Consider the following 12,646-nt stretch of genomic DNA (forward strand, 5'->3'; position numbering starts at 1 on the left):
TAACAAGACAAGCAAATAGCTAAAGTTACAATAACATAAAAATATATTTATTGTAATACATTATAAGGTATAATAAATTAAAACTTACGGTTTAACTATCTCAGCATCCACATTATTAGCTACAATTGGCAATGGTTCTTCACATTCCATATTGCTGAAAATATCATTTTTTTAGACATTATTCTTATTAAAAATAAAAAATATTGTTTATTACCTGTCTTTTTCTTTTGATATGATATCGTAACATTACAAAACAAATATTATAAATAACACGATTATAACGTAAAATAAACTATTAGATTATTAATACACTAAATATAATACATTAAACAATCATGGACAAATGAGCTGGGTATTGGTAGCAAAAAACAATGTATATTTTGAAAAGTATCCAAATGTTTCGACTTACATTAAGCCATCTTTAGTAGATCATTACAATTTAAATATTTAAAATATAATCACAAGTTTTAATACATATTTACGCAGATTTTCTAATATTCGTCATACATCGTTATTAATATGGAAAAATAAAAACATATTTACGCACATTTTTTAATTTTTGTCATAAATCGCACAAGTAGTCCTTTGGAAAAATTTACAGAAGTATAATGCGCTTCGTACTGTCTTTGATATATACATGTCGTCGTTGTATTATACTCAAGTCACAGTTAAGCAGATAAGAGTTAATATTGACTGGATTTTCACTCTTATCTTCTTGACTGTGACTTGGGTTTAATACGACAACGTGTATATATCAGAGACTGTACAAAGCGCATTATACTTCTATCAGAAAATATGCGTAAATATGTTTTAAAAGTTATGATTATATTTTAAATATTTAAATTGTAATGATCTACTGAATATAACTTAATGTAAGCCAAAACATTTGGATCCTTTTAGAAATATACGTTGTTCTTTGCTACCAATACCCAGCTCTTGTCCCTAATTGTTTAATATGTTAATATTTATTTTATTGAATATATATCGTTGCTTTAATTTAAATATAATTTAAGTTAAATAAAATAGTTAATTATATAACTTACCCATTTGTTTCTTCTCCATTTGTCATCTCGCCTTCCATTTCATTCGCGTACTCGTCTTTCTCCTCTGATGACTTATTTGTTTCTCCATCTATGTTTCTGCAAGAAAAATATAATTAATATAATATGATACCGTTACATTTTAAAATAAATATCAGAAATAATTTAATAAAAAATATTATAAATTTATAAAATATCATTATAAAATAAACTACCAGATTAATACATAATACACAAATAAAATAGTTAAATACAAAATTTTTAAATATAACACTCATTTGTTTCTTTTCCATTTTCTGTTTTGTCTTCTTTTTCAATTGTGGTATCTCAGAAAATAGATCGCATTCAATTATTTTTTGATTTTTAAAATTATTCGTAATAATAATAAAAAAGAAAATAAATATATTTGTTTTCCTTTAATGTCATCATTGTTATTAAAATGAGTATGTAAAGCCAGCTAGACTATGCATTGACTAAGAAAGACTAATAAATTAAATTATAGATAGAAACTCACTTTTGACAATCTGGCCCAAAAAATATCGTTGGTATGGCATCTGGATGAAGACGAGCTCTTATTTTATTTATGTTGTACCACTTCTTCTCAAAATGTAAATGGCACAATTTACAATTACGGTTGGCATATTCTGGGCCTTTTGGTTCCAAGTCCAGCCTTCCACATGCTTGAATCCATTGCAACCACTTGCAAATTACATATGAATTACAAATATTTTATCAATAAAAATTTGAAAATGAAAATATGATTTAGGAAATAAATAATGAAAACATTACCTGTCATGTTCCTTAGGAAATTTAAAAAAATACCGGTCTTCTAAATCATCTTCAAATCTTCTTGTGCATTTTGGTACTGCACACCATGCGTATTGTTTCTTAGCCATTTTCTAATTTTATTCTTCAAATTTTTTGAAGTTGCACAGCAACACCTAAAACAGAGCTAAGATCAAAGTGCTCTTCGAAGAGAAAATAGAAAACTTATATAAAATTTATATTAGTTAACTATTTTCTCAAAAAGAAATCTTTCTCGCTCGGTTTTTCCGAAAAATTCACTTTTCCACTTATTCACTTTCACTTTTCACTTTGTCACAAGAATTTCTGCTCTGAATATACACTGGTCTAACCCGTATATACTCTAAAAACAAACGTTTAAAGGGAACATTGCAACGGTCATTTAAATAGAAAGAGAGCAACAAACAGAGAAAGTGAGAAAGAAGATCACGTGATAGTACAGGCCAATCAGGGCCACCTTATCTATTTCGCGCATGCGCACTCCGTTTTGGACCTCATAAAATCAGGAGAGTTGCGCTACTGTATATACTGTGTCTCGACTGACTCACATCGAAGAGATCATGTCTGCACCAACGTTTGTCGACCTGCAAGGATTTATCCTAAATAAACGATTTATTGTGAAGGAAGCGGCAATCCTGAGAAGAGGATATATCTTGTCGCACTATTTCTTTGCATGCCCTGTGCCATGGAGCGTGCTTATAAAGTCGGAAAGGCGCCAGGCCTCGTGGTTAACTCAGCATCATCACAGCTTACAATGGGAGGATGGAAATGTTCCATACTGCATAGCTCAGCGCTTGATTATGGCAGCTATCGTTGGCATAAATAAACTTTAACGGCATAAATATTTCTACAAGACTAACGCACCACTAACCGCGTATGGCTCGGAAACGCCTGTTTCATATTTGTAAAAATTATTTCTTTTTTTATAAATTATAAAAAACTATTTTTTATTATATTTTAAATAAAAGTACCAATTAAATACATAATTATGCAAAAAAGATAATTTTATATAATTAAGGTTAACTTTTTTAACTTTAATTTTTAATTTTTTAACTTAACTTTTAACTGAGTTAGTTCTTGTTTCGACTTTTAACGTTAACATATTTAATTTATGGTCTATTAATTTTCAACTTAACTTAGTTAACAAAATTAATTAACCTACCTAATCCTGAGCTCAACTAAATGATACAAGACTTTTGTGATGTTAACAAAATAAAGTATGCACAACACAAATATATATACTTACTAAGTTGTTTTTATGAAGTATGTCAGTCGATAAACGTCGTTCTTCTTTTATTAAATCATCTTCCGTTAATATACTAGGATAGGCCTTCAAAGTTTGACTTTCAGTATTTTCGATTTCTTTGTCCGTCGTTTTTGTCGTCATCAATTTTGTTACATTACGCATTTCAGCAATTAATGTGTCTATCTTCAAATCAATGTTAGCCATTGCTCGTAAAACTGTTCTGCTACAATTCTCATCTATAAAAACAATAAAAATATAGTTTAGAAAAAAGGATATAATTACAAATGTTTTGTTTTAGTAGATTTGTTTGTTTCTTACGATCATGCGTCAAACTTGACTGTTGAGTTAATGACAAATCGTCAGTAATAGGCTGGTCATTTACGGATAAATCTCGATTTTTTCTTTTTGCTTTTGTCTGAGCATTTGATGTATTTGAATCAGATTTTTCGGTCTCACTATTATTACCGCTGGAACCTGCGTCGTCAAAGTTAATCGGCGGAAAAGGATCAATAACTGCAGATGATTTTTTATTAAATTTATTTTTTTCAATGTCAGAATCAGTATTGATATCTGACATTATTAAAGCCTGTTTACACTTTTCTTGTCCACGTTTAAAAGTTTCTAAAAAAATAACAATAATTAAGATTAATATTTATAATTTTTTTGCAAATGCATTGACGCGTAGAATTTTGAAAAATATAAGAAATTATCGTACTTGTCGTAGTCAATATTTTTTTTATATTGTACAAACTCCAATTTTCGGCCGTATTTTCTTTGTCCTCAACAGCTCTTAATTGTCTTGATTTACTTTTATACGGAGGCCAATAACAATGAGTTTTGCGAGGTGTTAACCATTTTTCAGGAGCAAGACTGACGCCATCGTCAAATTCAATGACTGCATATCGATCAGATGTCATCTTGATAAGCTTAAAATTTAATAAACTTAAAATGAATATTAATTCTAAAATAAATATTAAGATGAACGATGTGGTTAATAACTGTGTATACGGTACATCATACCTAATCGCGCAATTAAAACTGCAATTTCCTCCGTTTACAACGCGTAACTACCCAGATAGCCACAGTAGTTATTATGATATCAAAATGATGTCATAATAATTACTGTGGCTATCTGGGTAAGAAACGTGACACTTCGTTTCATGAACGTCCGTATGTAAGAAGACGTCTTCTTATCGCCGACTCAATATCGTGCGAGCGATGAGTAAGAAGCAAGTAGGTGTAAATCACAAGATCTGGCCAAAATGTGCAAGTAAATCCCAGCACTGGCTTATAAGTCAGTATTTAAAATTTAATTATCAGTATGTAAAAATGGGAAAACGACAAATCCTGATTTGTGTGGGAGTTTTACATATTTGTTGACAACATCACTGAGTGGTCATATAGATAATGTCTCGCTGCGTGTATATTGAACTTTATATATATCCAGCAATGATGATGAGCATGGAATCTTGAAAAAATCTTCCTTAGAAATAAGCTGTCGGCCTATTATCATCAATTCTTGGGTTTCACGACAGGAAGCTATATTTTGAATCTCAAATATGTCACCATTTTTCAGAATGCAGCAATTATCAGCATTTCCAGTAGTCTTGATAGTGAAATTTGATGATTTTATAACTTTATACTGTGGATTAATGCAATTCTCAGGCAGAGGACCTTTGACATGAAGAGAAGTTGTAACAAGTTCTAAATCATCGTTTGTGCTTTTATTGTAATTCAAACATGCACTTTTTATTTCTCTATAGCGCCGAGCTATTTGCTGCAGTGGTTTCTCTGGTTTACGTATCATATTTTTCAGTATCTGCATGAAATTCTCAAATTTAAATGCACTAAACTTCTCTATAGATCCATGTAACTTTGCATCTTCTACGAGGTGAATAATGCCATGAACGTTGTGCGTTACATGATGCACGCCGTATATTTTAGCGAATGACTTGATAAAATGTTTAGCAAGACTTTCTGCGTAGTTCAGTTTATTCTGATGCCGTTCCACGTCACATAATATTCTGATTAAAACATGAAGCGTCATAAAGTGATTGTACATTGCCTTTGGCAAGATCTTTCTTAAAACAATTGGCCCCGTATAAAGAAGGAATTGCCGAAATTCAGTAGCTTTCCATAGCTTTAAAAACTCCAAGCTTTGAGGTCTTCGACCGAATTCTTTTGAAACAAATGGTTTCATATCACTTTCAAGTCGTTTCGAGATTTTAAGAATTTGTAGACGACCGAGTCTATAGGTATTTTCGCCGTGAATCCATAATGTTATCATTTTTTTAACGACGCCTAACAGTATTAGATGCATGTAATCTAAAGTTACATTAGATACCAATCCCAGTCCTGGTATAGAATCGAGTATCGTTCTCTTTTCGTGATATTTCTTATCACGATAGTCTAAAAAATCCCGATCTGTTCGTCTTTCGGCATTTAATTTGGGAAAACACCTGCGATTTTTTTTTGTTTTTCCTTTTGTTATACATTTCGTACAACTATTAAATCCGGAAAAACCTTTTACGCATAAAATAAACGATTTTGCAGGAGCATCGCAAATGATAAATTGAATCGAAAATTTGTACAGTTTTTCTCCAATAATAATGCCATTTTTGCATAACTCATTAGCTTCTTGAACAAATTGGTCTAAATAAATGTTAGCATCTTGAGGTTTTTGGTGTCCGTAATATACTCCAATCATAAAAACTTCTTTGTAGGGTATAATATTTCCCAAAATAGGCCAAAGCGCTGCCGTAGAAGAATTAAACAAGGGGACTCCATCAATGTTTATAGCAATAGCTATTTCGTCAATAGTGAAATTTTCAATTCTATTACAAGAGTCCCGAATACTCGAAGCAAGCCCAAAATGGTGATACTCTCCAGGAAAGACCTCTCGAATATCGGTCTGTTTTGCAGTCTGCAATAAAGTACGAGAGTCGCATGGTAATACTGTGGATAAGCTTGGGACTGATTTTAATACGGTAAGCAATTTTTTCAAGCTGTTATGCGAAATTTTTTCAGTAACAGCCCATTCTCCCAGTTTTGCTTTCATATAATCCATATTCTGAGAACTGTCCACCGATGCTTCATCTATCACAGGAACTTCAACAATGGAAGTTACGTTTCGATCAATATCAATATTGTCGTCGCTGCTTGGATAAGTGTCCATTGAAAAAAAATTATTTTTATCTTGCGTAAAAATATAGCCTTCATCGGACGAGGTTTTAGTATCAGGCGAATTATTTGCATTTATTTCAATGTTTTCTGGTAATGAGTTGAAAACCAAATTTTGCGTAAGAAGCAAATCTGTTGGTGTATTCGCAAGTTCAGTCGATAAATCAGTAGATTCAATCGATGGATTAATAGATGCATTAGTGGGTTCAATGGATTCATTAATGGATTCAAATTTATCTTCCCACTGTCGAAAGATTTCAACGGCACGCCGACGTCGTTGTCGGTTACAAATTTCAAAATTACTTTTTCGTTTACGTGATTCCATCTGTAGGAAATATTTTATTTTTTACAAATGTAACTAAGTCAAATTACACTGTTCGATAAAAAAAAAGCATTTTCCTTTTCAAGAATTGTAACATATTTTTAACCTTTTCGATACACACATGGGTATTTCGTGTTCGATCGATTTCTATTTATTGAAATTTCTTACTAATGTACGGATCGTGAATCGGCCGAGAGTGCAAAAGTTTGGCGCACGAGGCGAAGCCGAGTGTGACAATTCGCACGTATATATATATATAAAAGTAAGAAAGGAAACGGCTCAAAATTTAGAAAAATCACAAAACACGTGTTCGATCATTTCAAAGGCTACTTTTTTAAGGAGATTGGAGAAGTCGCTCAAAGGGGCTCTCCAAGGAGTACAAAGGAGATTAGTTCCCTAACTTTAAAATTTTAAATGGGACCCTCTATTTTTTATTGCATATTTTTATAGCTTGTCTTAAAAGCTTTTGAAAATACTATAATAAATTATTTTTTTATTAAAAATATTTTGAATTATAAAGCTTGAAAGTTGCAGTATTTTGACATAAATATAAAATATCTTGTAAAATATTTATTTTTCGATAATCTTATCTTAATATTTTTTTTCAGAATAATAAAAGAAATCAGTTAGTGTAAAGAAAACTCTTAAAAAATACTATTTTTTTTTAAAAAGTCAAAAAAGTAAAAAAGGTGTTAAATTTGCGTTAAAAACTATATCTTTAAAATCTTACAAAAAGTAATATCTCAAAATTGCACTAAGCAAAAATAAAAATTTATAAAAATATTTTAATTTAAAAATGTTGCACAAAATAGTTGTTTTAATTTCCTACAAAAATAATAATATTTAAAAAATTACAATATTAAAACTTAATGATATTAAAACTTGCGACAAAACAATTAAAAGATTTATTTAAAAAATTTAGCACTTGCTAAATTTCAATTAAAATTACAATTAAAACTTAAATTGTTGTTTAATTTAATTACAATTGTTAAATTGTTGTTTAATTTATATTAATATATTTAAAAATTTTTATTTTTATGTAGCGCAATTTTTAGATATCATTATTTTTTGTAAGATTTTAAAAATATAGTTTTTAACACGAACTTAGCGACTTCTCCGACCTCCTTAAAAAAGTAGTCCCTTGAAACAATCGAACACATGTTTTGTAATTTTTCCAAATTTTGAGCCGTTTCCGAAATATAGAGGTAAGGCGAGACTTTATGGAAAATCTGTATACACACACACACACACACATATATATATATATATATATATACATATATATACATACATACATACATACATACATACTACATATACACACATCAATAAAAAAATTACAGACAAGCGTAAAAGATGATTATTAAAAGTTATGCTTATTTCAGATTTGACTCAAATATAAATATACAGAATATATAGACTTCAAAAATATTTATAGAAAACATGCGTAACAAATTTTATGTAAACAATTTTAATATCAAACAGCATGTATATACATCTGGAGATGTTCGGAAAACGTTTCGAGTCCTATCATCCCAAGAACTCTTCGAGATGTCTTCTAACCATCTTTTTGATGTGCATAATGCTTAATATGCGACACGTTGCAAAAATTAAAATTGTTATAACTTAAAAAAATAAGTTAACCAGTTTAGAAGTCAGAAGTTTATCGTATATATATATATATACCTTCAGAATATCTTTTAGATACATATGTTGTATGAGAAAAAGATAATTTCCATTAATATTACAAGATTTTAACCTATTTTTACAAAAAGAAATAGCCTTGTTATACAGGGTGTCTTTTAATTGATGAAAAACCTGTTAATGGCAGATTCTTGAAATCATTCGGAAACGATTTTTCTTCAACGAAAATGTCGAGCGACATCATCATTTTTTATAAATTTCCAATTTTGTCATCAAATATGTTTGTAATTAAGCTTTAAATTATATAGTAAACTCTATTTAAAATTAATGAAAAAATATAGTTTTGATAATATTTTGAGTCCAAAAAGTTAACTTTGCGAAAAACACCTTTCTTCGCTTATAAATCTGAAATTAATATCTCGACATTTCTTTTCGCTGAGAAAAAGTTGTCTCCAAATGATCTCAAGAATTTATCAATAATAAGTTTTTCACAAATTACATTGTATATTAATAGTATATGATACATTATTTGACATTCTATGTCAAATTGGAATACAAAAATATACAAACATAAAAAAAATATATTTTTTAAATTATCTATAAACTCTATGTCATATTTGAGTCAAATAACTCTTTCATATATTTTTAATAAGCATTTTTTTTGACAAACGTGTACATAATTTAAAAATTTTTTCTTAATTAAACATACCTCGATTTTCTGTATAACAATCGTTGATATCGATGAGCAGAGACACTCTTATATATATCCTCTTTCTCACTAATCGTCGTATTAAACCGGGAAAACTTCAATATTCCGCGATCTGTTAAGGTCAAGGTTATGCACACACGGGGCACGAGAATATTTCCTATAAAGATCAATGTAATTAAACAAATAAAGTAATTGGATTTTTGTTAGTCGTACAAAAATTAATTATAATTCAATGATTAACTGGCCCATAAAAATGTATTTCTTTTATAATACCAACCCACACAACATGCATAAAAATGTGTGTGTGTGTTTCACTTGACATAGAATATTTCATATATACATGAAAAAAATTTCTTAGTAAAAACTGCTATGATATATGTAGCTGCAAAAATCATCAAGATTATTTTTTAAGGGCTATGTAAAGCTGTAAAAATTGCATAAATTAAGGTAATTTTTAGTTTTAAAAAGCACTTTACTTTAAAAATAGTCCTGATGGTCCCCAACTACTGCACACCATAATAATTTTTATTATAAAATATTTTCCGTGTTGTAATATATATTAACAAGATTTGTTTTGTTTTTAAAAATAGTTTAAAATTTTTGCAATTTTAATGAGTCTTTGTCATATAATGTGCGTATTTAAAAGACATTTAAAGGACCTTTCAAAGATTTTATGTGGCTCACATATATCTTTGGGATTTTCTGAACATCTTTTGGATATGCATACTGTGTGAATTTTCATAAAAATAGATAATATATACATATATTTGAAAGCAAAATAATATATACATATACGCATATTAGAAAACAGTCAATTATACAAAAATCATAATATAATACAGAGAACAATATTCAAATAAATATTACTTGTTTCAAATATATCATAAGTTTTTATATCCACAAGTATATCACAAATTCATCACAAGCATTAAAATTCATAATATATTCTGAATTCTATTAAGCGTAGTATTTTTATCAAAAATATTAAATTGAAACAAAAATATTTGGATGTCTTAGTACGTTAAGTAAATTTGATTTTTTTTATTATTTTTGAAAAGAAAATAAATTCTTTAAAGTGATAATAAAAATTTCTATTTGTAACAATTTTAAAGCTATTGTCAAGATTAAATTTTTGTTAACCCTCTGTTAAACGCAATGTACAAATAAGTAATTATTTTAATATACTATTCCATATTACTAATATTTCTATTTTTTATTTATTATAATATTTATTAATTTGTTTTTTGCTATTTTTTATATACTTTTATGCTAAGGTTAGCTAATAATGTTAAGGAAAATAGGAAAAAATTGATAATAAAGGACAAATATTGCTAATAAAGAGTTAAAGAAAACTATTATTTAAAAGAATTATTTATAAGAATGATATTAAACTGAGTAATCACATTTCTTGGCAAATAGTGTAATTTTTCTCTGTATATAGTGTGAAGATAGAAAATAGATTTAAGTTTTCTTTAATTGTACATACCTCGATTTTCTATATAACTATCGCTGATATTGATGAGCAGAGACTTTTTGTATTTATCCTTTTTCTCACTAATCGTCGTATTAAACCGGGAAAAATCCAATATTCCGCGGTTAAAATAAAGGTTATGTAGACACGTGGTACGAGGATTATTCCTATAAAAGAATAATATAATTAAATAAATAAAAAAACTGGATTTTCGTCAGCCGTACAAAAATTAATTAATTTAGCGATTGACTGGCCCATAAACTGAGTAATCACATTTTTTGGCAAATAGTGTAATTTTTCTCTGTATATAGTGTGAAGATAGAAAATAGTTTTAAGTTTTTGTTAATTGTACATACCTCGATTTTCTATATAACTATCGCTGATATTGATGAGCAGAGACTTTTTATATTTATCCTCTTTCTCACTAATCGTCGTATTAAACCGGGAAATATCCAATATTCCGCGGTTAAAATAAAGGTTATGTAGACACGTGGCACGAGGATTATTCCTATAAAAGAATAATATAATTAAATAAATAAAAAAACTGGATTTTCGTCGGCCGCACAAAAATTAATTAATTTAGCGATTGACTGATCCATAAAAACGCATTTCTTCCATAATATCAATCCACACAACATGCGTAACTCTAATCAAAAACCGTGAAAATATTTGCCACGTGTTATGCATGTCTTACAGACGTATTAGAGCCGTCTTTAATACGTCTTGAAGACATGCATAACACGTGGCATAAAATATTTCCACGGTTTTCGATTAGAGTTACGCATTTAATATACCACAAAAATATTTTTATACATGTATAATATAATAGATAATTATATGTATTATTTGGGGTTACGTTCCAAAACGTACTCTCCAAGATAATTTTTTTCAATGCAATGCAAGAGAGAGTAACGTATATTATTGCATAAAATTTTCTTTGTTGAGTTGTGGAACGTAAACATGGTAAGAGAAAATACGTATTTTTTTCACAATGACTTACCTCAATTCAACGTGAATAAGCTATTATAATAATAGCCAAGTTTTTTCTTCACTCTCCACTATGCACAAATAATATCGTCGATCACTTACAAAATCTGTACGAACCGTCCACCATGTATTCGTAAAAACAAGTGAACACGAGATCGGAAGATGAACAACACACTGCTAGAAGAAATGGCGCGACCGCGCTGGCGCCGGCGCCTGCGTCAGCGTCAGCGCCAGCGCCGACGCCAGCGCATACTACGAATGCTTTCGGAGACGCTAAACAGCGTCGGTCTATCTTCATTTAATTTTTAGTGAGTGACAAAGATAAAATGATGCTATCAGCGCTAATAGCGTCTCCCCGAACGCAGCCTACGGCAAGCACCCGTGTCCGTGTTATCTCGGTGCTAGCCATAGACTTATATGAATAGAATTTTTTTTCTTAAATATATATATTCGTAATATTAGTCGTACCAATTTCATCCCATTCACTTCAAAATAATATAAATAATAACAAATAAAAATAGGTGAGAGGTGAGAGGACAAGGACTTAAATTCGATAACTGAGTCGAGTCAAAAAGATGATATTACTAAAAATGTTTCTTTTTTATAAAATATTATAAAATATTATATTTAATACTTATTATATGGTTTAGACGTCTTATGGCTGTCTACAAGATATATCAGTAAGACACCTTGATCTGCTCAAAAGTTAATACAGGATGATGAGTATCTTGTCATTGAGAATATCTTGTCAAAAATGCATAGGCGATCAAATCGCACTTTCTATAATAAGCCCATTTTACAATAACAATATAAGCAATACAGGTAAGGAATATAAGAAATAATAAGATATATGATTCTTACTTATTTCTTACTTATTACTCTATACCGCTTACTGCCATTGTAAAAATAACTTAATATATTTTATAGATATATTAATGGACAAATTTGAAAGCAATATTATCTTTCATAAACGTCTCGTTAGGGTGCCGTCACATGCGGCGTAATTTGCGTAAGCGTAACTTGCGCCGACCAATTTAATCACATCGTCTCATTTAAATATTACTTTCCGCTTATATTAAAATGATACGATGCGATTGGTCAGCGCAAGTTATGCCGTATGTAATGATACTCTTACTTTTTCTTGTTCACATATTTCTTAGACGTCTTATGACTTTATCGTATGATCTAATTAGCATCAAGTTAAGTCGACGTCCATAATTAGGTTTCGCGGCTATTGCAACTG

At 29.5% G+C, this 12,646-nt stretch overlaps 1 protein-coding gene and 1 long non-coding RNA gene across 2 annotated transcripts; both read right to left on the reverse strand.

The window, feature by feature from the left end:
- Positions 1 to 3,180: 3,180 nt before the first annotated feature.
- On the reverse strand, positions 3,181 to 11,572 carry LOC146722600 (uncharacterized). Its single transcript, XR_014925037.1, has 5 exons — positions 11,417 to 11,572; positions 10,773 to 10,924; positions 10,432 to 10,583; positions 8,946 to 9,102; positions 3,181 to 3,326 (listed from the first exon to the last, which is right to left on the reverse strand). It is a non-coding gene; the product is annotated as an uncharacterized LOC146722600 (long non-coding RNA).
- LOC146722601 (uncharacterized) lies at positions 3,385 to 4,007 on the reverse strand. The gene is made up of 3 exons (XM_085484162.1): positions 3,806 to 4,007; positions 3,444 to 3,711; positions 3,385 to 3,403 (listed from the first exon to the last, which is right to left on the reverse strand). Exons 1-3 carry the CDS (start codon positions 4,005 to 4,007, stop codon positions 3,385 to 3,387), a joined length of 489 nt encoding a protein of 162 aa, XP_085340288.1.
- Positions 11,573 to 12,646: the final 1,074 nt, after the last annotated feature.

Source organism: Nylanderia fulva, unplaced genomic scaffold, assembly GCF_048542155.1.
Source record: "Nylanderia fulva isolate GAGA-0341 unplaced genomic scaffold, ASM4854215v1 Scaffold299, whole genome shotgun sequence".
Classification (NCBI taxonomy): Eukaryota; Metazoa; Arthropoda; class Insecta; order Hymenoptera; family Formicidae; genus Nylanderia; species Nylanderia fulva.

Bases quoted from the DNA above. Each gene is read 5' to 3' on its own strand.
- LOC146722601 (XM_085484162.1), bottom strand. From the start codon at position 4,007: ATGACATCTGATCGATATGCAGTCATTGAATTTGACGATGGCGTCAGT. The intron at 3,712-3,805 runs GTACGATAATTT...TTATTTTTTTAG, and splicing joins AAAAATATTGACTACGACAA to AAACTTTTAAACGTGGACAA.